Source organism: Chiloscyllium punctatum, chromosome 32, assembly GCF_047496795.1.
Source record: "Chiloscyllium punctatum isolate Juve2018m chromosome 32, sChiPun1.3, whole genome shotgun sequence".
Classification (NCBI taxonomy): domain Eukaryota; kingdom Metazoa; phylum Chordata; class Chondrichthyes; order Orectolobiformes; family Hemiscylliidae; genus Chiloscyllium; species Chiloscyllium punctatum.
The window spans coordinates 40435099-40462699 of NC_092770.1; the positions used below are offsets into that span (position 1 = coordinate 40435099).

General features: G+C 40.6%; 1 protein-coding gene across 1 annotated transcript in view; it reads right to left on the minus strand.

Annotated features, from left to right (window-relative positions):
• Positions 1-1471: 1471 nt before the first annotated feature.
• The window catches only part of mtpn (myotrophin), a 67169-nt gene continuing 41039 nt past the window's right edge, over positions 1472-27601 (minus strand). Inside the window, exons 2-4 of the mRNA XM_072552145.1 lie at positions 20794-20907; positions 13971-14054; positions 1472-2238 (exon numbers count right to left, since the gene is read on the minus strand). Coding sequence (XP_072408246.1) covers positions 2152-2238; positions 13971-14054; positions 20794-20907 — 285 coding nt within the window. The 3' untranslated portion in view covers positions 1472-2151. The remainder of the gene's footprint in view (positions 2239-13970; positions 14055-20793; positions 20908-27601) is intronic.

Consider the following 27601-nt stretch of genomic DNA (forward strand, 5'->3'; position numbering starts at 1 on the left):
AGTATGGCACAAAAAGGCCTACATAAAGATGCAGACCATAGAATGGAAACAGGCCTTTTGACCCAACCAGCCCTCTGGAGTGACCCAGCCAGACCCATTTCCCTCTGACTAACGCATCCCTGAACACCATAGGAAAATTAGCATAGCCAATTCACCTAACCCGCACATCTTTAGATTAAAATAGTTGAGTGGGCAAAAACTTAGATTGAATATAACGTGGGGAAAATGTGAGGTTGTGCACTTTGGCAAGAAGGAGAGGGGAGCAGAACATTACCTAAAAAGTGAAAGATGACTGCAGAAAGCTATGGAGACAGCATTTGAGACTGCTTGTCCATGAATCACAAAAAGCTGACATTCAAGTTCAGCAGTTAAAAGGCAAACAAAAAAGTGGCTTTCATTTCAAAAGGAACAGAGGATGTAGGAGGGATTTAGCTAAAGCTATACAAGGTAAGCTTTAGACCAGTTGGAATATTGGACAGTTTTGGGCTCCTTATCGAAGGGGTCGAGTACACTGGACCTGTACATGTTGGAATGTAGGAAAATAGAAGACTAACTTGTTGAAACATACAAGATTTTATGGGCTTCACAGGTACGTGTAAAAAGGTAATTTCCTCAAGAGAGAGTCTAGAGGTAAAGGCATAAATCATAAAATAAAAAAAAAAAGAAGAGTTAAACATTTAAAACAGGTAAGGTGGAATTTCTTCTGACACTTGTGAATCTGTGGAATTAATCACCACAGAGAGCTATTGATGCTGTGTCACTAAGTATATTCAAGGCTAAGATAAACAGATTTTAGATAAGTTAGGGAATCAATGGTTATGGGAAATTGGAGGATTATTAGATCAGCCAAGATCTCATTGAATGAGAGTACAGCCTCCTTCTGCTCCTACATCTTGTTATTAATGGCAAATAAACAGTATTATAATCCAAAAGGTGATGCAGTGTCAGGAATGCAGTCTTTTGAGAGACATTAGACCCAAATCTCATCTGCTGTTTCAGAAGCATGTGAAAGATTTCATGGTATTATACAAGAGCAAGCAAATAGTTCTGCTCTTGGTCAACATATATCATTTGATGCCTACCATCAAAACACATCTGTTGTTATGTTCTCTCTGCTGTGTGAGACTTCACAGAAACTGATTGAAAATATACATTAAACTACCTCACTGGCTATGATGTGCGTTGGCAATTTGCGAATTGTGAAAGGCATAAGACAGTTTACTCAGCTAAATTTCACATTTCCCCTTGTGCGCTCAGGCAGTTTTGTTTAATTGAGGAAATATAACCCAAAAATATTAACTGCATATATTTAAAAACCACACTGCTGAGATTACTTGACAATTTGAAAATGTGTATGCACAGTTCTTGGTTTCTGTTGGCACCATCAACTTGGTTGGATACATTGCATCACTGGAGGCAAGTTTAAAACTCATACATTAATAGAAAAGCTCAAAAAACAATGGAAACAAGGCAGAGTACACACATCTTTATTTTATTAAAACAGATTTCTCAAGTCACTGATTATGCAACAGGAATAGTGATAGTTCACTCAATCCAATTGTTATCATGATCATCCTTAGAATTGCAATTTTTAATAAAACTTTCACAAATCATTGTGGTTTACATGATAATCAATACCCAAAAGTTAAAAAGGAAAACAAAACTTTGAAAGGTGTCTTCAAATCAGTGAGGCACTGCAACTGCCAAAATCTTCAAATTTCAGAACTGATTTGTTACGTTTAGAGTACTGTTTGAGGGTAACACAAGAATAACCTTTTGCTGAAAAACTTTTCGGTACAATCATTTAAAAGAACATCTGCTTCACACTGTCCACAACGTATGAAAACAAGTTCGAGGAAAGGTGACTCAGTAAGATGGACGTGTGTAGTATAACTGTGATATGATCTGCTTCAAGAATTGCAGCAATTTATTTTTGTGTTGAACTATCCCTAGAGAGATGTAGAGTCAGTCCATTGTACGCTGTGCAAGAGCTCGGATATTTACGTTAACCAAGATGTCTGTAACTGTACAAAAAACATGCTACAAACTTGTCTGTTTAGTCAGAATTAAAAGATGCACTCGGAAGCAGAAAGAATTAAGAAAAAGAAACGAGATGGTGCAGCACAAGGCCACAGTAAAGCACGACAATCGTCACTTGAGAAGTTCTTTCATTTCAGGGCTTTCAGCAACTTCCAAATAGCTCATTCCATCAGGGCACTTCCCAGTTTTATTTGCACCCTGTGGGTTGGAAAAAGACAATTAGAAACCAACTGGAGATAGAGGAGATTCACATAAGACATAAATATTGGCTCCTGTCCAAATAAAAAAAAAAGTGAATAGAACCATCATCTGAAAATGATACCCACGATGAACAAAGTAGTAACAGATTTTAAAATGGGTCTGATCTAGCAGCAGCAAGCTTGCAGATTAGTAAACCCGTCCTTGCCATTGTGCGGTTGCCTTGAGTAAGAAAAGTTGGTTCAAGGAAAAATCACTGATCAGTTTGAGGTTCAACCAATAAAACCTTAATAAAACAATTTTAAAGGAGATCATTTAACAGTTGGATCATTTCCAAGCATATCCATACTGACCAATGTAATTTTGGTACAAAATTAACGTGGAACGGTTTTTAGGTAAACTTTCCTATAGTATGTTGGAGGTGATAATACACTTAGTAGCTTAACTAGAGTAATGCAGCCATGCTGTGAAAGAATGAGCAAGAGAGTTTTTAGGATGGTGGTGACAGGGTGGGGAAAAACAAAAAAGAGAGAAAAGGAGAGTGGGGCTTGGGCAGTGAGGGAATTACCTAAGGGTAAACCAAAGAGACCGCCACAGAGGGTTCCACATGGACGTTGTACAAAAACGGGAATTATACACCATATGGAAATCCTGCACCATATGTCTAACAAGTTAGAACCTGGCTTGGTCCAACAACATTTTTAAATGACTGTACATAAAATGCATGATAGTATGGACATACTGAGAGAATAAAGCCATGATGCCAACGTTTTAACCAAAAGAAAATTAGAACAGTAGGACAAACCTTATTTCAATTTTAGATTCTAATATCCAGAATTAACCCAAGATTAATACAGGTAACTGCCAGTGAACAGCCCACAGCACATCAAATAGCAAATGCAGTTATCTAGAAACCCTTGAGATGGTAGAGATTTGATGACCCAATGTCATCAGAACAAAGGATTCTAACTGTTCGCTTTTGGTGATCTGGCCTTGAAACCCCTTGCAAAGTCTCTCAGTCATGGGCTGCCTCAACTATTGCTCATATTCTAGTGTTCATCTCCTTTCCTCAGACTATGCTCCTCTCGATTCTGAAAACTGAACACCAGCATTTAGTCATAGCCACAACTCTAGCGTTATACAAATGCTGAATTTCCAGCTAGCAATGCCAGTGTCGGAACAAATTACTACAGAATTGCTTCTGTATATTGGATCCACCATCTGCACCGAAAACGACAAATTTGATCACAGCAGGTCAGGCAGCATTCATAGAGAGAGCAAGCTCAGAAGAATCATCTAGACTCGAAATGTTAGCTCGCTCTCTTCCTATGGAACGCTACCTAACCTGCTGTGATCTCCAGCATTTGTTTTTAATAATGTCAGTTTCTTCTGGTAGATCATCTTGCATACATTCCACAAATTCCTTTCAATGGTATCTGCTACTAGCCTGATTTTCCCAGTCTATCTGCATATTGAAGTCCCCCATGATTGTAATAGAGTCTGACACTATTTTCTCTCCACATCCTAACTACTGCTAAGAGACCAGCACTTATTGCCCATTCCTAATTAGCCTTAAGAAGGCAGTGGTGAGCTACCTTCTTGAACTGCTGCAGTCCACTTGCTGTGGGTTGACTCTCAATGCCCTGAGAGGAAGTTTCAGGATTTTAAGCCAGTGCCAGTGAAGGAATAGCAATACATTTCCAAGTCAGGATGGCAAATGGCTCGGAGGAGAAATAGAAGGTGGTGGTCTTCCCGTATATCTGCTGCCCTTTTCCATCCAAATGGAAGTGATCATGGGTTGGTAAGGTGTTGTCCAAGAATCTTTGGTGAATTTCTGCAGGGCATCCTTTAGATAGTACACATTGCTTCAACTGAGCAACTGGTGGTGGAAGGAGTGGATGCAGTGCCAATCAAGCAGGCAGTTTTCTCGCGGAGAATGTAAAAGCTTTAATGATGGTGGGACTGCACTCATCCAGGAAAGTGGAGTATATTTCACCACTCTCCTGATTTGTACCTTGTAGATGGTAGACAGGATTTGGAAAGACAGGTGGTGAATTACCTTCTATAATATTCATAGCCTCTGAGCAACTCTCATAGCCACTGTATTAATGCGATCAGTTGACTTTCTGATCAATGATAACTCCCAGGATGTTGGTATTGGGGGCTTCAGTGATGGCAATACCATTGAATGTCAAGGGGCAACAGTTATATTGTTTCTTGCTGGCAAGATTGTTGGCACAAAAATTACTTGCCATTTGTCAGCCCAAGCCTGGATATTGTCCAGATCTTGTTGCATTTGGAGACCGACTGCTTCAGGGTCTGAATCATCGCAAATGGTGCTGAACGTTGGCAAACATCCCCACTTCTGACCTTCTGGAGGGAAGGTCATTGATAAAGTAGCTGAAGATGGTTGGACTTAAGACATTACTCTAGAATTTCCTTCCCTGAAGGGCATTAGTGTACCAGGTGGGTTTTTCTTACAATTGTCAATGGTTTCACAATCATTAAATCCTTAATCCCAGATTTTATTGAATTCAAATTCCATGATCTGCTGTGGCAGGATTTGAACCTGGGTCCCTAGATCATTAACTGGGTCGCTGGATTAATAAATCTAGTGATAATACTACTCAGCCATCACCTTCCCCTTCCTTTGCAGTTCCACAACTCTACCCACAATCCATGCCTTCTGCCCCTGTATCATTTCTTACTAAGGCGGCAACCTTTTCCCCCGCCTCTGCCTGACCTTTCGATAGGATATGTATCCCAAGATATTTAATTCCCAACCACATCTGTGATAGATTATAAGAATGAGATTGTGGAGTACTTGATTTAACTTGTTATTTGATTTGAGCATAGGAGACTGCTAAATAACATATCAGCCCATGGAATTAAAGGCAAGATACCATATAGATAGAGAATTGATGGATTGGTAGAAGGCAGAGAACCTCAGGAGAAAGGAGAGGCAAACCATCCACTCAAGACTTTTGGCTGAAGATGAATTCAAATCCTTCAGCCCTGTCTTTTGCACTGAAGCACTAACTCGCCCAACAATGAGGAAGGCAGCATTTTATAGAGCCTTCTGCTCTTTTAGTTATTTAAGTGTCGTCCACTACCTTTATCTACGATTTGAAAACAAAGATGAGGTTAAGTAAATGCTTCCCTCTATGATTCCCAAACCACCTGCTGCACACCCAGTCTAGTGGCCATGTTTTTTTAGGACTGAGCCAACTTGCTATTGAGTTATTCTTAGTGATGGACACAGGTTCCACGTCCACATACCATCAGAATCCAATTTAAGTTTATAAAACAACATTTTCCACAAAACAGCACCAAACAACAGAAGCATTGGGAGTAAAAATGGGTAATCTCTCTATATGGTACACAAAAAGCAGAAATTTGATGTTCAATCAATTGTTATTTTTTAAGATACTATTAATGCATTTGATTGACAAAACCCTAAGGGGTATGGGGCAAATACAACTATATGGAATTTAATCACAGATCAGATATGGATAATAGGACATGGAGTGGATGCTTCCTCTTGTGGGGTATTCTGAGATTTGGGGTAGCAAATTTGAAAACAGTTGAGGAGAAACTTCTCCATCCAAAGGACTGTCAATCTGTGGAATTTGCTACCCTAAAAGTGCTGTGGACGCAGAGACAGTGAGTAAATTCAAGGAGGAGTTAGACAGATTTTTAATTGGTAATGGGTTGAAGGGTCATTGTGAGAGTAGCAGATCAATCATAATCGAATGGCGGAGCAAACTTGATGGGCCAAATGGCCTAATTCTGCTCATTTATCTGATGAAAATATAAAACATGATATGACTGAAAGACAAAAAGTCTTGAAGAGCTAATTGGTTAATTGCTGTTCCGAATATCATGTCTTTGTTGCATAAGTTAGTAAAAGCAACATTTGTCTAATTATGATGCACTTACATCAAACTCTTCCTAATGCCTCCTCAGTAATTATGACTTTTGCCTAATTAATCCATATGATAATATGTCAGTCAGCTATGGCTTAGTTGGTAGCACTTATACCCGAGTCACAAAGCAAAAGTACTTCATTGTCGAGAAAGTGCTTTGAGATATCTGATGGTTGTGAAAGACACTATATAAATGAAGGGACTTTTTTTAAAATACAAAAAATGCTGGAGAAACTCAGGTGGGTTCTGGTTGCATTTATGCAACCAGGAAAAATATTAACCACAGGAAAAATATTAAAAGTTTTAAATTTTGTATAATTTTTCTTCAAGGGGTCAGAGGTCAAAATAGCCTCAAAACATGAACTGTTTTTTGTCTGTCCACAGATGCTGCTGGGCCTGCTGAGTTTTTCCCCAGTGTTCTGTGGCTGTTTCATATTTCCAGCATCTGCAACATTTTACTTTAATTCAAACGTTTTAATACTTAATTTCTCTTTGTAAGGTGATCATGGTTTATTCTACCCACTGCTCTGCAATGGTGGATCGTTAACCTATCAGACACAACCAGTTCAATTACATCCCTTATCGGCCATAATTACCGCATGCAAACAACAGCTCAACTTTGCATAATTTGGAATTTTAGAATGAGAAGTTAATTACATTCCTCAAATCCAATCAGAATTGATCAATATTACACAATGACTCAAGAAAATAAACTTAGATCTATGGCTCTATGCACAACGAATGGAATGACTGATCTATAATTTATCCGTCCCCTTGCACTAGTTGGTTCTGTATTGAGCGAGAACGTTCAAGAAACTTGTCCAAAAAGTTAAATTGTAACAGGAAACAGATAGCAGATCAATAAAAGATATATCTTGGTTCCATCTCCACTATGGAAGACACAAATGTTCTCAAGTGGTTGGGAACAGATCTGAGGGAGAGGGATTGATGGAAACTCAGCATGAAGAAAATGGGTTTGAGAAAAAAAATTGAAGGGAATGAAGGCTGATAAATCCCACCCAATAATCTACATCCCAGACTGTTTAAGGAAGTGGCCCTAGAAATAGTGGATGCATTGGTGGTCATCTTTCAACATTCTATACATTTGAACAGATCCTATGGATTGGAGGGTAGCAAATGTAACCTATTTATATATTAAAAAGAGAAACAGGAAATTGCAGACCTCTTAATTTGACATAGGGTGGAAAATACTAGAAGTCACTCAAGATTCAGTATTAGAATCTTTGGAAAACACAATGGCAGGATCAGACAGTCAGCATGGATTGGTAAGGGTGCAATGAGATCAGAGTGGATTGTAAATCAGCCTCTTGTAAATCAGCCTCTGAAAGTAAACATGCACGTGCAGCAGGTAGTAAAGGTGGAAAATGGGATGGTGGTCTTTATGGAGTGTTCAAATTCCAGAGCAGGGATTTTTTGCTGCAATTGCACAGGGCCTGGGGGGAGACCATGCCTGGTGCATTGTGTGCAGCTTTGGTCGCCTTAAGTGTATGCTCTGGCTACGGAAAGTGTACCAAGATTTACCAGATTCCTAGAATGGCAGGACTGACATGTGAAGAGAGAAACTAGATCGGGTAGGACCGCACTCACTAGAGTTCAGAAGAATGAATTCAGGGAATCTCGGAAGCCTACAAAATTGCAATAGGGCTGGGGAGGGTAAACACAGGAAGGACGTTCCAGATGACTGGGAAGTGTAGAACCATGAGCCACAGTTTAAAGATAAGAGCTGAGCCATTTAGTCCTGAGAAGAGGAAAAATATCTTCACCTAGAGAGAGTGTTGAACCTATGAGATCCCCTGCCACAGAAAGCAGTTAAAGCCAATTCATTGTTTAAAATTGTGTTGAATGGGAGAAATAGACTTGAAGGGCCACATGGCCTAATCCTGCACTTGTTTCTATGGAAGTTTTAATAGAAATGAAAAGTGCTGGAAATATTTAGCTAGTCTGATTAATCTGAAAAGTTAACTTTCTTTGCAGATTTACCTTTTTTCCATTTCTGCTGTAATTTCAGATATCTTGCATCTGTAATATTCAAATTAAACTTTGACATTAAAACTTTAAACTAAAAATCTCACTTAGTTTCAAACCCATGAGCTTCTGATGAATCTGTACCAAAGATAATTACCAACCTTTACTTTTCACATTTGGCAACTGACCTGCTGTACTCCCAGTACTTTGTTTTCATTAGTGCTTTATTATGGGCTGGAGACCACTTGGTGGTGCTCTGCCAAAAAACAAGTTGACTTGTGGATCAATTTCTGTAAACTATTCAACAACTCATAAGAATGTAATATACAGAAAGCAGGCAACTGACTCTAGGTGTAGCTATCAATTATTAGATAGTCAGTCAATCTTAGACCTCAAAAGTACGGGTTGGAAAAGGAAGTAGAAACTAGAAAACATAAGTAGGTAAACTCAAACAAAACGTGGCATTGCGACAGCAAATCCTCATACATGTCAACCAAAGATTAGATTACATTACATAGTGGAAACAGGCCCTTCAGCCCAACAAGTCCACACCGACCCGCCGAAGCGCAACCCACCATACCCCTTACCTAACACAGGCAATTTAGCATGGCCAATTCACCTGGCCTGCACATCTTTGAGACTGTAGAAGGAAACCGGAGCACCCGGAGGAAACCCACGCAGACACGGGGAGAACGAGCAAACTCCAAACAAACAGTCAGTCAGTCAGTCGCCTGAGGCAGGAATTGAACCCAGGTCTCTTGTGCTATGAGGCAGCAGTGCTAACCACTGTGCCGCCCAAAAGCAGTAAGAAAAAAAAAATCAGCTACAGTGTTTGTTCTTAGGACATAAATGGACTGCACTAAAACACAGTCCAAGATAGCCAATATAAAATGGATCTTGATGGAAAAGTGTAAGTATCAAAATGGAACACAAGTCTGAGATGACAGTCGAAATCAGAGGAGACTCATACAGAATATCACTATCAACTCTAACAGATAGGGACTAATTGCTCTATATATGCATCAGTCTGGTATGAAAAAGAGTCAGTGAAGTCAATACCAAATGAGACAAGTCAAAGCAATTCTTGCATTTTTTAAAATTATAATTTATTTTCTCCCCATTATATAAATATCCAATGTTTATTTTACAGAAGTTGTAAAAAAAATTAGGAATAAGTATAATACTCCAGAGTGTATACCTTTCAGTCCTTTATAAGAAATAGGATTTGCCAACTACAAATCTGGTCCTTAACACGGAGCCCAATTAAAATACAGAATGCTCAAAAGGTAACTGAATTAATGTTTTGAATGAATTTGTTACAAATATCAAAATGCAGCAAACTTCACAAAAGCCTAATACACCTGAACAGCCACAAACCAGTTTAGTCCCAGCAATATATGCGATAACTAAAAATAAGCAGATCAATAACCTGCTGCCCTAATGTCCTCAAGAATGGCATGTAATGCTGTGGTGACAGCTGCCAGATGGTCAACATATTCCACTTTATCAGACAGACACTGATATAGGAGGCTTGAAGTTGCTGTCTAGAGTGGGAATAATAGTTATCACAAAACAACTTTGCCAATAGATTGAGTGCTTCCATCTAGCTGCCATGGCTTTAAGCACAGAATATTGATCACAACATCAAAATAGTTTCTTGCACATTTATATTAAAAAAAAACTTGCATCCCTATTGAACTTCTTCGGACCATTACGTCTTAAAACACTTAAAATGGAGTCTAGGTTGCAAGTTATGCAAACAAAACCCAAGACAATCTAACCACTTCGTGATATACAATGCCATTACCACTGAATCCCTGATTATCCTGGGGGTTATCATTGACTGGAAAATTATCTACACCAATTATATAAACACTGAGGTACCAGAGCCAGTCAGAAGCTTGGGCTTCTGCAGCAAGTAACTCTCCCTGACTCCTCAAAAGCTGTCCAACACCTAAAAGGCACAAGTCAGTGTCATGGCATACTCTCTTTGTCAGGAAGACTAAGGATCCAGGACAAGATCCAGAACAAAGCAACCCACTTGACTGGCATATCGAACACTATCTTAAAGATTTACTGTCCACAATAAATGCAGAGTGGGAGCAGAGTCTACTAGCTGCAAGATGCAATACAGTAAATCAATACCACTCCTTCCAAACTCTTATTCATTCACCGTTGCTACGTTCAAATCCTGGAGCTCCCTGCTTAACATCACAATGAGTGTATCTATCATGGACTGTAGCAGTGAGAGGAAGCAAATCACCTTCAGGAAGGTAAGGATCAGTAATAAATGCATGGCCCATTAACACGTAAAAGCAACTTTTATGAATAGCTTATCCTCAACAGGACACAGCATATCATTAATCTTTCTTTCCTCCTCATTCAGGCTATATTTCACATCCCATTGTCCAAAAATTGCAATATGACCTGTATTGTAAATTCAAATTAACATCAGTCACCATATAAAAACAACTTAGGTACCACTTTCATTGTTAATAGTAATGGGCCAAGCGCAGGTAGGTAGAACTAGTTTGGTTTGGAATTATGGTCAGCATGGACTGGTTGGACTAAAAGGGTCTGTTGCTGTGCTGTTTGACTCGATGGTTGACTCTAAGTCCAATGTGGTTTAGAAGAGGTAGGTGAAGGTGTGTGGTGGGAGGAGACCCAATTTATGGCAAGGCAAGTAAACCAGCAAACTCCAAGTGTTTGGAGTTGTGGGAGTCCCTTCTAATAATAAGACTTTATGTACAAATATACACAATGTAAAAATATTAATTGCAAAATGTCAGTGCAAGAGCAAGGTAAGTGAAGTGCATTAGATGATAGATTTTGGCTACATTTTATAAAAGTAATAATCCCAAAAACATTCAGAAGCAAGGGCAATTTATCACAGAGCAGCAATGCAAACAGCCTAAAATGATAATCCGTTTCTTCTTTCATTGTTAGAACTGCTAACAATGTACAAATATTCTAGATAAATAGTACTGCAGTGCTGAAAGGATTAAGGACTGAAGAAAACCTCAAGCTCACTGGTGCAATGCTGGCTGCTTACAATTCTGAGTCACCCAATTTGCTTCAGGACGTACATATTCCCAACAGTATCATTAGAGCAAAGCTATTACAGTAAAATTGCAATTTAACTACAAAGCAATCCTTAAAGTCCTGCATAAACAAGAGATTATACTTTTTTCTTTAAGACATGGTTCAATAATCAAACTTGAGAGTGGTACATAATGAGGAATATGAAGTGAATTGGCGGTTTGGGATTTAAAATTCTAACACTTCTCAGTATGGTATCTTACCTGTTCTGAATGAAAACTCAACGCAAGGTGCCAATACTCACCTACCTCATTATTTTCATAAGAAATAGGAGTAAACTTGCTCTGCTATTCATTAAGACCATAACTGATTTGTTTGTAGCCTTAACTCCACTTTTGAGACATTAAATTTAAATAAAACCTCTCATGGAATGTGGTGTCACTGGCTGTGCCAGCATTTATTGCCCATCCCTTGATGACGACGATATGCCTTTTGGAACTGCTGCAGCCCACATGCTGCAGGCTGGCTAACAATGCTCTTAATGCTAGTAACAAACACTACATTGGACAAACAGGCAGAAAACTTGCCATCAGGATACATGAACACTAACTAGCCACAAAACAACATGACCGTCTCTCACTAGTATCCTTACATACAGATAAGGACACCACTTTGACTGGGACAACACATCCAACTTAGACGAGCCAAACAGAGACATGCATGAGAATTCCTAGAAGCATGGCACTCCAACCGGAAATCTATCGACAAACACATTGACTTAGACACCATCTACCACCTCCTGAGAAAAGGAACAGGAAATAACATCACCAACCCAAAAGATCTATATATAAAGCAGGAATCATGTACACTGCTTCACCGGAGGCCCATTGAAGATGTTAGCTATTAGGGTGACGAAATGCCTAGAAATGAACCTCCCAGCACAGCGAGCAAACCTACATCCAGAACAATGATCTTAGGAAGGGAAGTCCAGGATTTTAACCCAACAGTAAAGGAACGATAATATTAAGTCAGTGATGAATGGCTTGGAAGGGAACTTGCAGCTGTTGATATCTACTGTGGTCATGGGTTTGGAAGGCACTAAGGAGTTTTGGTGATGTGTTTTTCAAGTGTTTCCTTCCGGTGCACCATATTTACCCAAGGTGAAGTTATAAATTTGCTACTTAACCATTCAGATTTTCAAATATTTTATGTTGTATGCCACCTCATGTTAGACTTCGCCCCTAAATTGGTAACTTTCGTGGATTTTGATAGAGAAATACTTGTTCATAGGTCAAAAGCATTGGTCTCAGCAACTGTCAAATATTTGCCTCACATTTTCTATTGCAAGGTTTGGCTTAATTATGGCATTAAATTATCCAGTCCTGAGAATCTTATCACCACTTCCTTGAACATTCACAATAGAGCTTAGGCTTTCTTAATTTCAAATAAAGGCTTCATGGTTTTAACCAAACACTTCTGATTTCGAACTTTCAAATTACCACTTATAGCGAAGTAATCCATCTTTCATCAGGAGCAACTGTTTTATAAATCTAGCTTCAGCTAAGCCACATTCAAATCTGCCAAACTAAAATCCAAAAGCTCAAGTTATAGGTATTTCTGCAAAAAAAAATCCAAATCTGAATTCTAGTGTACTACACTTTACCCTGCGCTGGGTAAGAGTTCTCCCAATGTAAAAAAAAAATCACCATGACTATAGATATACTTAAGTTAAGCATTGAAATTCTTCATATTAGACCAAAAACACCCATACCACTAGTTCAAGACTCAAATTCTAAAATAATTTATATTTAAATACACAAAAAAACATGCTGCAATTGTTTTCAGCTGGATAAAAAGGTGGAGTAATGGAAATATAGCCTCTTAAGAGACTGAAAAATTGTCATGTTAAAAATGCTGAAAACTCTCATCCTCTGGAATAAAATGCGCAGATCTTAAATCATACTTCACATTTAGACAAACATTGTCAGAGTGCTTAGCATTTCTAGCACAAAGGACATGTCGCCTGCATTCAGTGCTGATATGGAGAAAATTCCAGGAGTTTACCATTAGACCACAACTTGTGTGCTTTATCAGTCAATCACCTACTTTCATTCTGTACACCATGTGTAAGAAAATGACCAGATGACTTGTTGCTTTACAGTTAGAGAGGGGAGGTTTGCTGAGTGAATTCAAGTTTTAAGTTCTTGCTCCCTTGTGGAATGTACCTTGAATAGGTAGACCTACTACACTCTGAATAAATAAATTGTCATGACAGGTACTAATATTGGTTATGTGGGCAATCTCTGCAAGCAAATCTTTCATTGCGACAGCAACAATTTTGGATTTTAGGTACCACTGGAAAATATTTTAAAAACTTATTTAAAAACAATCTAGTGATATTTTACTTTCTCCTATGACTTCAACAGGAGGAAACACCAAGCACATGATGCAATTTCAGTTATTCACGAAATAACTTAGGAATGGAGTGATACCAACTTTTTTTTTCTTCATTTATAAATGGATAAGACACATGCATTAGATACCTTTTATCGAGTTAGCAGAGTGAATAATTCTGGGAAGGTCTTATTCATCAACTTTACATGGAAATATATTTTGAATAATATGCTAGTCAGCTAAAGTAACCTCCAAAGTACGTGAGCAAACCTCTAGAATAGAAAAGCCTTTACCACCACCAGATCAGTTTCTATACACAGACCACAGCTGCTGACCTCTTTAGAAGATTTGGGACGCAACCCCATTTCTCTGGTACTCTGAACCTACCTTGGATAACAGGAATTTCACACAGTCTAAATGTCCCTCATAGATTGCTGACAGAAGTGCTGTGTAACCATGTATATCCGGAACCTGTAGATCAGAGAAATAGAGGGATAAAACATTATTGACAAAAAAATGACCTTTGTGCCACCAATGTAAGCAAAAACTGCATAAATCTAAAGTCTCTTTCCTATGGTTCTTGAAAGAAAGTTCTCAAATTGAGGGTCACCAGGGATCTGTAGAACTCTCCAACAAAAGACTTGGAACCTTTATTATTTAGCTTGTCTTTTTGGTGGTTTTTAATTGGGGGGGGGGGAAGGGGGGGAGGAGAGCAGAGAAGAGGAATAGAAAGAGTTGCCTCAGTTCTTACGACTAATAGCACGGTAACTTTGTATTTGAAATTAGAGAGTCAAATATTCTCACTTGAGATTTGAAGATTTAAAATTTGAAGAGTAATAAAATTAGATAAATATAATACAAACAAAACTAAATTTCTGAAATATTTAGATTGGCGTTCAAGTGAGTGACCGTTATTAAAAAAGAGAAAACAAATTACTTATCCATGTTTCCTACCCTTCAACTACCTTTGTGTCCAAATATCAATTAATTGTAGTCGAACATATTTAACAAAGACTTAAAAATTCTGAAGATAGATGGACCTCAAAAGAAACTCTTCCCTCAGTGACGTTCCCAGAGAGTGGACTCATCCATATGACAAGGGACAAGTCAAATATCTCAGTGAAATCTGAGCCGATGACTGCAAGTTTCATTTTTCATTTATTGAGGTCAGTCACTGAGCATATTAAAAATATGTTGCAAATGAAGTACATTACACAAAATAAAAATTGTAAACAAAGCATACATGAACTACTAGAAGAGTCATCAATTTTATTCCAAAATTACAGTTATAGGCAAATAAATCTCAGTGAGGAGTTACTCCTATTTACACAGGAGAGCTTTTTGCCAGCTGGCACGGTTGTGATTGAAATTTGCTGAAAGGAAACCAAACATTCACAAACTGCTGTTTCTTTTAGTTGAGGTTTCTTCTGGAGGACCCTTTATACACAAATTGTTAACTCAGCTCACTTACTCCTAAACATAGGCTGTTTAAACTCCTAGAGACTTTTGGATCACTTCCTCATTGAAGCTTGTAAACGTGTCAGATTCCAAATGCTTTCTCCTGACTTCAAAAGAAACTCAGGACTCTCAGCCCTGACTAGTTGGAGACCAGTAACAGCACGTCTACTGTTATTATCTTTTCTCAATGGGTAAACCTGCTTGTGGCCTGCTTACTGTCCTTAGGAGGATATAAAAATCATGGCTGACAATTTAATGATCTCGCCAAGTGGCTGGCTCATAAATTAGTTGACATCACATGATTTCACTAATACTGCTTCAAATTTGACAAACTCTCTAAGATGGAGAAAGTGAGGACTGCAGATGCTGGAGATCAGGGCTGAAAAATGTGTTGCTGGAAAAGCGCAGCAGGTCAGGCAGCATCCAAGGAGCAGCAGAATCGACGTTTCGGGCATAAGTCTTCTTCAGGAATGAGGAGGGTGTGCCAAGCAGGCTAAGATAAAAGGTAGGGAGGAGGGGCGATGGGAATGCAATAGGTGGAAGGACGTTAAGGGGAGGGTGATAGGCTGGAGAGGGGGTGGGGGCGGAGAGGTCGGGAAGAAGATTGCAGGTCAAGGCGGCGGTGCTGAGTCCGATGGTTGGGACTGAGATAAGGTGGGGGGAGGGGAAATGAGGAAGCTGGAGAAATCTGCATTCATCCCTTGTGGTTGGAGGGTTCCTAGGCGGAAGATGAGGCACTCTTCCTCCAGGCGGCGTGTTGCCATGGTCTGGCGATGGAGGCGGCCAAGGACCTGCATGTCCTTGGCGGAGTGGGAGTGGGAGTTAAAGTATTCAGCCACGGGGCAGTTGGGTTGGTTGGTGCGGGTGTCCCAGAGGTGTTCTCTGTAACGTTTCCCAATTCCTTCGCCTCCGCCGCATCTGCTCCCAGGAGGACCAATTCCAATACCGAACAACCCAGATGGCCTCCTTCTTCAAAGACTGCAATTTCCCCTCAGACGTGGTTGACGATGCTGTCCACCGCATCTCCTCCACTTCCCGCTCCTCCTCCCTTGAACCCCACCCCACCAAATCACCACCAGGACAGAACCCCACTGGTCCTCACCTACCACCCCACCAACCTCCAGATACATCGTATCATCCATCATCATTTCCGCCACCTCCAAATAGACACCAAGGATATATTTCCCTCCCCTCCCCCATCAGCGTTCCAGAAAGACCACTCCCGCCGCGACTCCCTCGTCAGGTCCACACCCCCCCACTAACCCAACCTCCACTCCCGGCGCCTTCCCCTGCAACCGCAAGAAATTAAAAACTTGCACCCACACCTCTCCCCTCACTTCCCTCCAAGGGATCCTTCCATATCTGTCACAAATTCACCTGCATCTCCACACACATCATTTACTGTATCTGCTGCACCTGATGTGTCCTCCTCTACATTGGGGAGACAGGCTGCCTACTTGTGGAACGTTTCAGAGAACACCTCTGGGAAACCCACCCCATGGCTGAACACAAACTCCCCCTCCCACTCCGCCAAGGATATGCAGGTCCTTGGCCGCCTCCATCACCAGACCATGGCAACACGACGCCTGGAGGAAGAGCGCCTCATCTTCCGCCTCCAACCACAAGGGATGAATGCAGATTTCTCCAGCTCCCTCATTTCCCTCCCCCCACCTTATCTCAGTCCTAACCATCGAACCCAGCACCGCCTTCTTGACCTGCAATCTTCTTCCCGACCTCTCCGCCCCCACCCCCTCTCCAGCCTATAATCCTCACTTTAACCTCCTTCCACCTATTGCATTTCCATCGCCCCTCCCCCAAGTCCCTCCTCCCTACCTTTTATCTTAGCCTGCTTGGCACACCCTCCTCATTCCTGAAGGGCTTATGGCCGAAACGTCGATTCTGCTGCTCCTTCGATGCTGCCTGACCTGCTGAGCTTTTCCAGCAACACATTTTCAGTTGTGATCTTAGAGTTTAAAAACTGAAATAACATTTTCACCAACTTAGAAATCAAGTTCTAAGAAGAATATCATTTGAAACTTCACGTCACTTAGTACTAAATTACCAGCCCTTTAAACTGGAGACTATGATTTCAAATTTAGTCTTTCTATCCTGAGGAATGCAGCCTGTTACAGAGCTTGAAAAAGGGTAGAATATTGTGCAGTTTTCGCCCCCTTATATAAAAAAAAATTTCATTTGAGGCAGCTCAGAGAAGGTTCACTAGAATGATCGCTGGTATGGAGGGATTAATTTACAAGCAATAGCTCAACAGGTTGGGCCTTTTGAGAGGTGATCTCATCGAAAAATGTAAGATTCTTAAGGGGCTTGACAGGGTAGATGCTGAGATGCTTCTGTTCATGTCTAGGACCAGAGGACATAGCCTCAGAATAAAGGGGTAAAAATTTAAAACAGATGAGGAGGGATTTATTTTCAGATAGTTGGGAGTCTTTGGCATTCCCTGCTAAAGCACTGTAGGGATAGTCTTTTGTATATTTAAGGCTGAGATAGATGAATTCTTGATCAGTCTGGGTAATCAAGGGTTGCAGGGAAAATAAAGGAAAATAGATTTGAGAAATGCCGGATCAGTCGCGAGTCTTTGGATGGCAATGCGGGCCTGGGGGTAGGGGGTGCCAAATGGCTTACTCCTGTTTCTATTATAGTCTAGATGCTAAAAATTTAAAATATTTTAATAAGACCATCTCTTCAGAATTCAGATAATTAGCCCATTCTAATCACTCTCCCCTCATGGGGAAAATCCTTCCATCCAAGGAATCAATTCAGTTGGCCTTTGTTGCACCTGCTTCTAAGGTAACTACCTCCTTCCTAACTTTACATCTTTTCATCCAATTTCCCAATGCTCTAAGTAGGAGTCCCCATATATGGAGTTCCCACCAAAGGGATTAGACAATTCTGTTTTCCATTACATCAATGTTTGTAGAATGTGTTCTTGAGGGAACTTAATTTCTCCAAACTTCTATTTTGAAGATATTCTACTTTTTGAAGGAAATGCCACAACGCCAGGAAATCAACTTAATATCATACACACCTAATGCATATACTTATAAATTGAAAAGTAAATCGCTTTATTGGTGATATTCAGGTTAATAGATCCTCCACAGATCATTTAGGTTTGCTCATTGAGCAAGGGTCAGGTATGCATCATTCAGGAATCAGTAGCTGAACATATTTGACAAACCTGATCAACAGCTATTTTGAAGGAAAGGCAAATGAAAGGTGAAATGAAGGAGTTAGAATATTGACAGACAAATATCAGAGTCTTAAAAATGCTTAACCCAGCCCTTAGCTGTTGTTCAAAATTATTGTTAGCATGGTACATGGTTACACTACAGTTCGATGAGTAGACTAAACTAGCTGAGGGTAGCTGCCAATGGCTCCTAACTTTGGCAACTTAGGGACTCTTTCTGGTGGACAGATTGGGACAGATCAATTCAAGATCCATAGGTCTTACAGGCTATTCAACACAATCATGGCACACATCTGAGCTTTATAAGACAATAAAGATAGCCTGGTCACCCAAGCCATGCAAAATAATATCGAGCCATCTATATTCAGCTTGCCACTGGGCCAAGGTGGACTCTCTTTCATCTTTACCTGCGTGGAACCTTTTCTCACTATAATCCAATTCATGAACAAGCACTCTTCAAAGTTCCACTACGAGCACCACAGTAACTTACCCAAATCCTTTAAACATTTGTACAAATTCGTGGTATGTTTTTTTTTGTTAAAAAGAAGGGAAGTTAACTTATGACACCTTCAACTCCTGTAGCACAGAAAGGGAAATATTCTTGTCTATTATATTAGTTGGCATTCTGCTTGGAAGTTGAAGTGTGTTGCACCATAACTGTATAGCCATCGAAAGAATCAGGATAATTGTAGACAGGGCACACCTAGTTTATAGATAACATACGGATCATATAAACAATGGACAAGACCCACTCACCTCTCATTCCTCAACCTCTGCAAAACTGTCACCTCCCTTACCCCTTCACAGAATGTTCACTCTCCACTCCACTGCCTCCCTCAACCCCCAAACCACGCTCACCTTCACTCCTTCACCTGCCCATTCCAAATGCTAATTCCATTTCCCTCCCTCCCCCCTCAAACCCCAGCATTGTTGCTCTTAGCCCACATCTTTATCCCAAGGGTTCTCCTCACACTGAAACCCTCTCACCCAAAGGAAATGCCAATAACGATTACTTTTACAACAGTTGGGCATAAGTCAAGGATTCCAGAATATGATTCTGCAATGAATCATGTAAGCAATGTCTGTTGTGCAGGAGGGGTTGAGCACTGATGACTAGGATCACCACTAACTATTGTTAGTGCTGAAATGCTTTGCATTCCAACTAATTTATTTTATAGTTATGACAAACTCAAAAATGTGTGTACACATCAGTCAATGCACATTTCAAACAACAAGTCCATGTGCTGCTGGCAATCTGATCACAACTTTGGGGAGACTGTGGTATAGTGGTAATATACTTATGGGTGGCACGGTGGCTAGCACTGCTGCCTCTCAACGCCAGAGACCTGGGTTCAATTCCCACCTCCGGCTGCTGTCTGTGTGGAGTTTGCACATTCTCCCAGTGTCTGCGTGGGTTTCCTCCCACAGTCCAAAAATGTGCAGGTTAGGTGAATTGGCCATGCTAAATTGCCCATAGTGTTCAGGAATGTGTAGGTTAGGTGCATTAGTCATGGTTAAACGTAGAGTAATAGGGTAGGGGAATGAGTCTGGCTGGGTTACTCTTCAGAGGGTTGGTGTAGACTTGTTGGGCTGAATGGCCTGTGTTAGGTGAAGGGGTAAATGTAGGGGAATGGGTTTGGGTGGGTTGCTCTTCGGAGGGTCGGTGTGGACTTGTTGGGCCAAAGGGCCGGTTTCCACTACTGTAAGTAATCTAAATCAGTAGTGGAAATGTCAGTGGAGTAGCAACCCACAACCCAGACTAATGTCCTGAAGACACTAGTTTAATGTCTACTGCAGACACAAAATACAGATTCAATTAAAAAGCTGGTTATTGACTAATGCTGACCGTGTAACAATTGTGGATTTTCACAAATACCTGTCTCTTCACTAATGTCCTTTAGGAGGAAGAAAAATGCTACCCTTGCTTGATGTTCCCTATACATGGCTCCCGACTTGTAGCAGTATGCTTAACTGCCCTGTGACATGGCCGAGCAAGTTGCTTGAAGTGCAGTTGGGGAGGGGCAACAATGCTTGCCCATCTTGTGACACCTACTAGCACAAAATGAAAAAAAAATGCTGTAGAAATCACAAAGCAATCTAGGTAAAGCAGCAAATGGAAATTTAAGTTTTCCATGTAATTATTGTGGTTGGGCGGACAGAGATTCTGCCTCAGGGTCTTGGTGTTAGCAGCTCCAGTCAAGTCTTCACAAAAGCAGAATATTTTGGCCCATGTTGCTTACTAACACACGTGAGCTTTATTTTTCTATATCCACTGATGATAAAAAGGTGGTCAAGGTTGTAGAGTCCAACTATGTAAAATCTTACATAAAAGTAAAGCATTTATCTTAATATTTGAGTATCAGACTTAAATTAGAAAATAAATTTTAATGATGAGAAATCCAAAGACAATTAGAAAACCAAACATTTAGAAACATCACCCATAAAGGATACCTGAAGAACAGCAATAACAGGAATATTGCTTAGAGGAGGGTGGTGGTACCAACATTGGCACTATATCTTCCAAAATTCTGACATATTTATCTTACTTACATTAATCTCAGCGCCCAGGCGAATGAGAAACTCCAGAACCTCAAGCTGACCACAATCGGCTGCAAAGTGAATGGCCCTCCGACCAGCTACTTCTAACTTGGTCACATCAATACCCTGAAGATAAATGAAAACAAATATTAATATAAATAGAAACAAAGCTACAGAATTTATGATTGCTGTTCAATACATCTACAAGCACTGAAACACCAAACTATTACATTTTAGTTGATTAGTGAAATCAAACAGACTCAAATGCCTGAAAATTCATTAAGTACAAATATCCAGGCAGGATTATGGTCTCGTGACAACAATGATAAAGGGCTTATGATCACCTGTTCAACAACAACTCAGCCACATTATAGATTATGTACCAAACTGCAAACAGACGGTTTTTCCCTTTGAAGAATACACAAGGACAAGGATCCTTTTCAAATTAACCTCAACTGCAAACCAACAGATGGGAGTGTGAATAAAGGAGGGAAGTTGTTTGACCTTCCCTGGGAACTTAACCATTTGCCTGAAGCCATGATGAATTGGGATTTCTCACCCGAGTTCTGGCCTGAATTTGCACTGGTGTTAATTGCCATTTTGAAACAGATTTTGTAAAAGGCAAAAGACAGCATTGTTAAGGTACAGAAATGTTTGCATATGATGTCAATGTATTCTAATTAGTGAAACTTTGGGGTGGGGGAGGAGTTATTTGAGGTCCCAACTGTTTGAAGGGTAGCACAGTTAGACTTAGCGAGGCACTTGGGGCAATTAGCATTTTGCCTACAAGTCAGAAAATCTGAAATTTAAAAAAGTGGCTAATGGAAACTAAGGATAGGAGTTGGAAGGTCATGTTGCAGCTGTACAGGACATTTGTTCGGCCACTTTTGGAATACTGTATGCAATTCTGGTCTCCCTCAAATAGGAAGGATTGGGTGAAACTTGAAAGGGTTCAGAAAAAGATTTTAAGAATGGTGTTTGGGTTGGATAGGGATAGCGAAGAGGCTGAATAGGCTGGGGCTGTTTTCTCTGAAGCATTAGAGGCTGGGGGGGGAGCCTCAGAGGTTTTATGAAATGAGGGGGATGGATAGGGCAAATAGACAAGGTCTTTTCCTCAGGATGGAGGAGCCCAGAGCTAGAGGGCATAGGTTTAGGATTGTGGGGAGGGGTGTGTGTAAGTGGGACCTAAGGGGCAACCTTTTCCACGCAGAGGGTGGTGCATGTATGGAATGAGCTGCCAGGGACAATTACAACATTTAAAAAGGCACCTGGACAGTTGTTATGAACAGGAAGGGTTTAGGAGGGATATATGGCCAGGATCTATTTAAGATATCTGGTTGGCACAGACGAGTCAGATCAAAGTATCTGTTTCTGTGCTACACATTTGTGTGTAGGTCAAGGAAATGGATGTTGTATCTGTAATGAAATTAAAATTGGAGTAATGGAATTTAAGTTTTCAGGAAAGAAAATAAAACACTAGGAAAGAGAGAGGGGAAGAGCAATGAGAGAGAGGGGAAAAAAAAAGTGTTTCACAGAAGGTTCTGGGCAAAGGAATTTGATCTAAAACAGTTAGAGTTGAGTAGGAGAAATCTTATGTCCCATGAAGTCGACAATGACTCACACTCAAGATTTGCTCATTTAATTCCTATGTTTGAGGCGGCAAGGATTGAAGCACCCTTTATTGCTTCCAAGTGGGTGGCACAGCAGTTAATCACCATAGCCAAGAAAGCCCACAGCGTCTCTGCTTTCTATGTAAAGTGAGGAAAGCGCACCTCCCAAACCCCATCCACACTGCATTCTACAGAGGGTTTATCGAGAGTTAATTGATGCAGCAGTATCATTGCTTATATCAGGAATTGTACCATCTTGGACTGTAAGACCATACAACATAGTGAGGACAGCTGAGAAGATCATCAGGGTCTCTCTTCCCTCCATTACAGACATTTACACAACACACTACATCCAAAAGGTTAACAGCATTTTGGAAGACTCCACACCCCTCACTCAAACTCTGCGCCATCCTGCTACTTGGCAGAAGATACCAGAGCTTTCAATCTCTTACAGCCAGACTGTGAAACAGTTTCTTCCCCCATGCCATCAGACTCCTTAACACTATGATCAGACTCTTTTCCATTTGAAATTCTTTGCACGACTCAGAAGTGCTGCTAGAACAATGGCGACTAATTAATCATTCTTACATTAATTTGCAAGTTTTGCACTCCTTATGCACTTTATACCACCTTTTTATGATCATGTAGTTTGTGCTGTCCACGTAGCACCTTGGTCCTGGAGGAATGCTGGCTTGTTTTTACCGTATCAGCTGCATATGGTAGAAATGACAAATAAAAAAGCTACTCCACTCTACTAAAATGGCCAGTCCAATATGGATTTTGCTGCAGAGTATGCTTTCTGCAAAAACTTAACAGGTTTCTTCCCTCTTGCTGAGGAAAGTGCGCCCGATTTCAAGGTGGTCTCTTTTTCATCTGCCTTACACACATACAGTTAGTGTCAGAGGCATACTGCCAAAAATCTTGCATCCTCAAATAGTAGTAGGTCTAGACTTGCTTATGCTTCTCAAAATCTTAAGCAACTTGCTTTTGACTGGTGATTATGGGCATTTTACATGAAAGTCACTTACAAAAGGAACAGTGATGTAATATCAAACATCAAAGGGACAGACTACCACTAACTGATGATTAGGCTGATCAAAAAACACTGTTCCAGAAGAAACTCCTTACTCATTTCCAAATTGAAAGGAGGTAGGGAGAATGAACCTCAGAATCATACAGTACTAAAAGGAGGTTCTTTGGTCCATCAAACATGCATCACAAAATTACTCACTCAATCTACACTAGTCCCACAGCTTTGAATACAATAAAAATCTGGAATCAGAGGTTTAATAAGTGATTGCATAACCAATGTAGGAAAAAACCCATCTGATTCACTAATGTATTTTCGGGGGGAAAACCTACCATCCTTACCCAAGGGGGTCTACATGTGACTCCAGACCCACAGCGATGTTGTTGACTGTTAATTGTCCAGAGGGAGGTTAAGATATTGGCAATAAATACTGGCCTAATCAATGACACCTACATTTTAAGAAATACTCCTCTTACATCCTCCCCTGTTCTGTCTGAAGATCCTATACCCTAGAATATGGAGTGGTCAGCCCTGCCCCTCCCTCAACCACATCTTCGTGATAGTAATATCACACCCTTTAACTCATCTATTTTACCAACAATACTCCATGTTAAGTGCCATCTAGCCTTGCCCTATTCCCTTGAAATTCAACAAGCTAAATATCTGCCTTAGTTCTTTTACGAAAGGAAGTTTTAAAATAAAATCAAACCACCATTTGAAGAGGAAGATATACAGGGCTGCAACCATATGGTCAGGTAACAAAACCTATACTGCTATCTGACAGCAGTGATTCTGCACAGTCACTGCTTTGCTGTTTGAGTTCAAGTATCTCTGGACATTAAAGTGCATCCAGAAAAAAGTAACAGATAGCAAAATGTACAGCTGACCTTGGAGGAACCAGTGTGGGAGAGCTCACAGCACAGGAACAGATAAGAGCACAGTTTTTTGAGTGTAGCTTTGCTGTAAACCTACAACAGAGAGTAGAGTGGTTCTTTTTTGATTATGTGTTTTATTGAGATGTCCTGATTAAAATTTTAAAAATATGCCATAAGTCTTAGTCTGGAACAGTGTTTTTCCATAGCAAAAGGACTATTTTCTGGATCTGTAGATTGTTAAGATGGCCTTTAATAGAGTGGTGTGCTGTTCCTGTCAGATGTGGGAGTTTAGAGAGAGTTTCCATGTTACTGATTGTATCTATAGCTGGAAATCCTATTAGATCGCATGGATCAACTGGAACAGCAATTAGCGGCAATAAGGAATTTACAGGAGCTAGAGGGTGTAAGGGAGGCATTTACAGGGAGAAAGAAAAGCTGCAGATACAGTCATGTAAATGGGTTAACTCCAGGAGAGGTAGGAGGGGCAGGCAGGTGGTGCAGGAGTCTCCTGAGGCTATGCCCATCTCAAACAAGTATGTGGTTTTGGAAAATGCAGGGGGTGATGGACTATCAGGGGAGCATAGCATGAACAACCAAGTTTCTTGTACAGAGAAGGGCTTGAATGTTAGGAGCCATTCTAAATGAATCAATTGTGATAGCAGACTTTCTAGACAGAGGAACAGACAGACATTGCTGCGGCTGGCAGTGAAAACTCGAATGGTGTGTTGCCTCCCTGGCGCCAGGATCAAGAATATCTCAGAAAATGCAGAACGTTCTCAAAAAGGGGAGAGGGACCAGGAGATCATTGAACACATCGAAACTAACCACATATGAAGGGGAAAGGAGGAGATTCTGAAGGGAGAATATAGAAAGTTCGGTAGGTATTTAAAAAAAGGTCTTCGGGAGTAGTAATATCTGGATTACTCCCTGTGCTACGAGCGAGTGAAGGTAGGATAGAAGGATAGAGCAGTTGACTGCGTGGATGAAAAACTGGTGCAGAGGAGAAGGATTCACATTTTTGGATCACTGAAATCTCTTCTGGACTAGAAGTGACCTGTATAATAAGGATGAATTGCACCTGAATTGGAAGGGGATGAATAAACTGGTAGGGGGATTTGCTAGAGCTGCTTGAGGATTTAAACTAGTAAAGGTGTAGGGAGGAGTGGGACCCAGAGAAAAATGAGGAAAAAAAAAAATCAATCTGAGACTGATGCAGTTGGGAAAAGGAGTCAGTCAAAATAGTCCGGGCAGGCAGGAACAAAGCACAGAACAAGGTGGGACTGATTAATTAAACTGCATTTATTTCAATGCAAGAGGTCTAACAGGGAAGGCAGATGAACTCAGGGCATGGGACTGGGATATCATAGCAATTACGGAAACATGGCTCAGGGATGCACTGGTCTGGCTGCTTAATGTTTCAAGATACAAAATGCTATAAGAAGGATAGAAAAGGGGGGCAAGAGATGAGGGGAGTAGTGCTTTCGTTAAGGGATAGTATTACTGCTGTATTTAGGGAGGTTATTCCTGGGAATACATCCAGGGAAGTTAATTGGAACAGAGAAATAAAGGGATGATCACCTTATTGGGATTGCATTTTAGATCCTCCAACAGTCTGCAAGAAATTGAGAAACAAATTTGTAAGAAGATCTCCGTTATCTGTAAGAATAATAGTGTGGTTAAGGTAGGGGGATTTTAACTTTCCAAACATAGACTGGGACTGCCATGGTGTTAAGGGTTTAGATGGAGAGGAATTTCTTAAGTGAGTACAAGACAATTTTCTGATTCAGTATGTGGATATACCTACTAGAGAAGCTACAAATCTTGACCTACTCATGGGAAACACGACAGGACAGGTGACTAAGGTGTCAGTGGGGGAGCATTTTGGGGCCAGCGACCATAATTCTATTAGTTTTAAAATAGTGATGGAACAGGATAGACCAGATCTAAGAGCAGAAGTTCTAAATTGGAGGAAGAACAATTTTGACTATAATGCAAGAACTTTCAAAAGCTGATGCGGTTGGGGGTAGGTGGATTTGCAGGTAAAAGGGACAGTTGGAAAGTGGGAAACTTTCCAAAATGAGATAATGAGAAGTCACACAGTATATTCTTGGTAGATATAGGGCATGCTGGATGACTAGAGAAATTGAGGCTTTGGTTAAGAAAAAGAAAGCATATGTCAAGTAGAGACAGGAGAGATGAAGTGAATCCTTAGAAGAGTATAAAGGCAGTAGGAATATACTTGAGGGGGAAAATCACGAGCGCGAGATAGCTTTGGCAGCTTATGTATGGAACTACAGGAGATAGGAGATACATCAAATGAGTATTCTGCATCAGTATTTGATATGGAGAAGGGCACTGAAGATATATAATATGGGAAATAGATGGTGATACTTTGAAAGGTATCCATATTAGAAGTGGTGTGCTGGATGTCTTGAAACGCATAAAAGTGAATAAATCCCCAGGACTTGATCAGGTATACCCTAGAACTCTGTGGGAAGCTGCAATTGCTGGACCCCTTGCTGAGATACTTGTATCATCCATAGTCATGGGTGAGGTGCCAGAAGACTTGAGGTTGGCTAATGTGGTGTCACTATTTCAGAAAGGTAGTAAGGTCAAGCCAGGGAACTATAGACCAGTAAGCCTGGCATTGGTGATGGGAAAGTTGTTGGAGGGAGTCCTAAGGGACAAGATTTACATTCATTTGGAAAGGCAAGGACTGATTAGGGAGCATCAATATGGCTTTGTGCATGGGAAATCACGTCTCAAATTTGACTGAATTATTTTGAATAATAACGAAGAGGATTGATGAGGGCAGAGCAGTGGACGTGATCTATATGGACTTCAGTAAGGCGTTGAACAAGGTTCTTCATAAAAGACTGATTCGCAAGGTTATACCTAGGACTACAAGGAGAACTAGCCATTTGCATACAGACCTGGCTCAAATGTCAGAGGGCGCTGGTGCAGGGTTGCTTTTCAGACTGGAGGCCTTTGACTAGTGGTGTGCCACAAGGATCAGTGCTGAGTCCACTACTTTTCACTTATATAAGTGATTTGGATGTGAACATAACAGGTATAGTAAGTAAGTTTGCTGATGACAAAAATTGGAGGTGTCGTGGACAGTGAAGATGGTTACCTCTGAACAAGGGGATCTGATGGGCCAATGGGTTGAGTGGCAGCAGATGGAGTTTAATTTAGGTAATTGTGAGCCTCTGCAGTTTGGAAAGGCTAATCTTAGTATTAAGTGTATAAGTCCTGCTAAGATCCTGGGGAGTGTTGCTGAATAAAAAGAGTGCAGGTGCATAGTT